This window comes from Lottia gigantea, assembly GCF_000327385.1.
Source record: "Lottia gigantea unplaced genomic scaffold LOTGIsca_368, whole genome shotgun sequence".
Classification (NCBI taxonomy): domain Eukaryota; kingdom Metazoa; phylum Mollusca; class Gastropoda; family Lottiidae; genus Lottia; species Lottia gigantea.
In genome coordinates, this window is record NW_008709253.1 from 37,977 (window position 1) to 39,075 (window position 1,099).

A 1,099-nucleotide genomic window follows, 5' to 3' on the forward strand; every position below is an offset into this window, starting at 1 on the left:
CGGAGCCCCTTAAGCGCAATTTTCAACACTTTTTATTATTATTTCGTTTAAACGAAATAGTTATTTCGTTAGAAATAATATCACATATTTCGTTTAAACGAAATAATTAATTCGTTTAAACAAAATAATTAATTCCTTTTAACGAAATAATTAATTCATTTAAACGAATTAATTTTTTCGTCTATTTCGTTTAAACGAAATAATTAACCCATCTTTTTATTTTTAAACGAAATAACATTTCGTTTTAACGAAATAATATATTCGTTTAAACGAAATAATTCATTCATTTAATCGAAATATATGATGTTATTTCGTTTAAATAAATTAATTATTTCGTTTAAACAAAATAATTATTTCGATTAAACGAATTAATTATTTCGATTAAACGAATTAATTATTTCGTTTAAACGAAATAATAAATAAATATGTTTACAATTGTGCCTTAGGGGCTCCGTACAATCTAAATGTTGGTTCAATCAAGTAAGCAAAATTGTACCAATGGAAGATTCAGTTGTTGTCATTTGCAGGTAAAAATCTCACATGTAGCTAGTATCATATGACTTTATCATGATATTTGTTGCATCAAAGGTTATCAGACTACATTGAACATTCTTGATACAACATTTTCAAGAAAGGATTATACGCGCACGGTTTATTTGTATAGTGCTCAATTTTATACCCTTATAATGTACATCTATGATATACTAACCTCCATGGGAATGGTATCCCAACTATTGTGTATTAACTCAATAGTAAAAGCCACTATTGAGCACCCTGGCCTGAAACGAAAAGACAAAATCATCAAAATCTAAATGTTATCTATGTGTTCATTTGACAAATAGTGGCGAAGATGTGTAACATATTAATATTATGTTGAATAGTTACGCATCCTTTTTGAATAAAACTGTTCTTCTGTAATTGCATTTTAACTTAACCATTACACTGGTTAAAATGTCATGAAGCGCTTCGACGTGTTTCCCCCATGGTCGTCAGGCACATAAAGAAACTTGGACTATTTATATAGACATTTAGGGAATTATGATGGGATGTTATGAAGTGGATTATTTGATTATTTGTAAATTATTTACATTATTTTCTA

General features: G+C 27.7%; 1 protein-coding gene across 1 annotated transcript in view; it reads right to left on the reverse strand.

Moving 5' to 3' along the window:
• Positions 1–1,099, reverse strand: part of LOTGIDRAFT_175743 (hypothetical protein) — a gene marked incomplete at both ends in the record, with an annotated part of 6,957 nt that overhangs the window by 2,629 nt on the left and 3,229 nt on the right. The window contains one exon of the mRNA XM_009058973.1: positions 710–779. Within this exon, the coding sequence (XP_009057221.1) occupies positions 710–779 (70 nt within the window). The remainder of the gene's footprint in view (positions 1–709; positions 780–1,099) is intronic.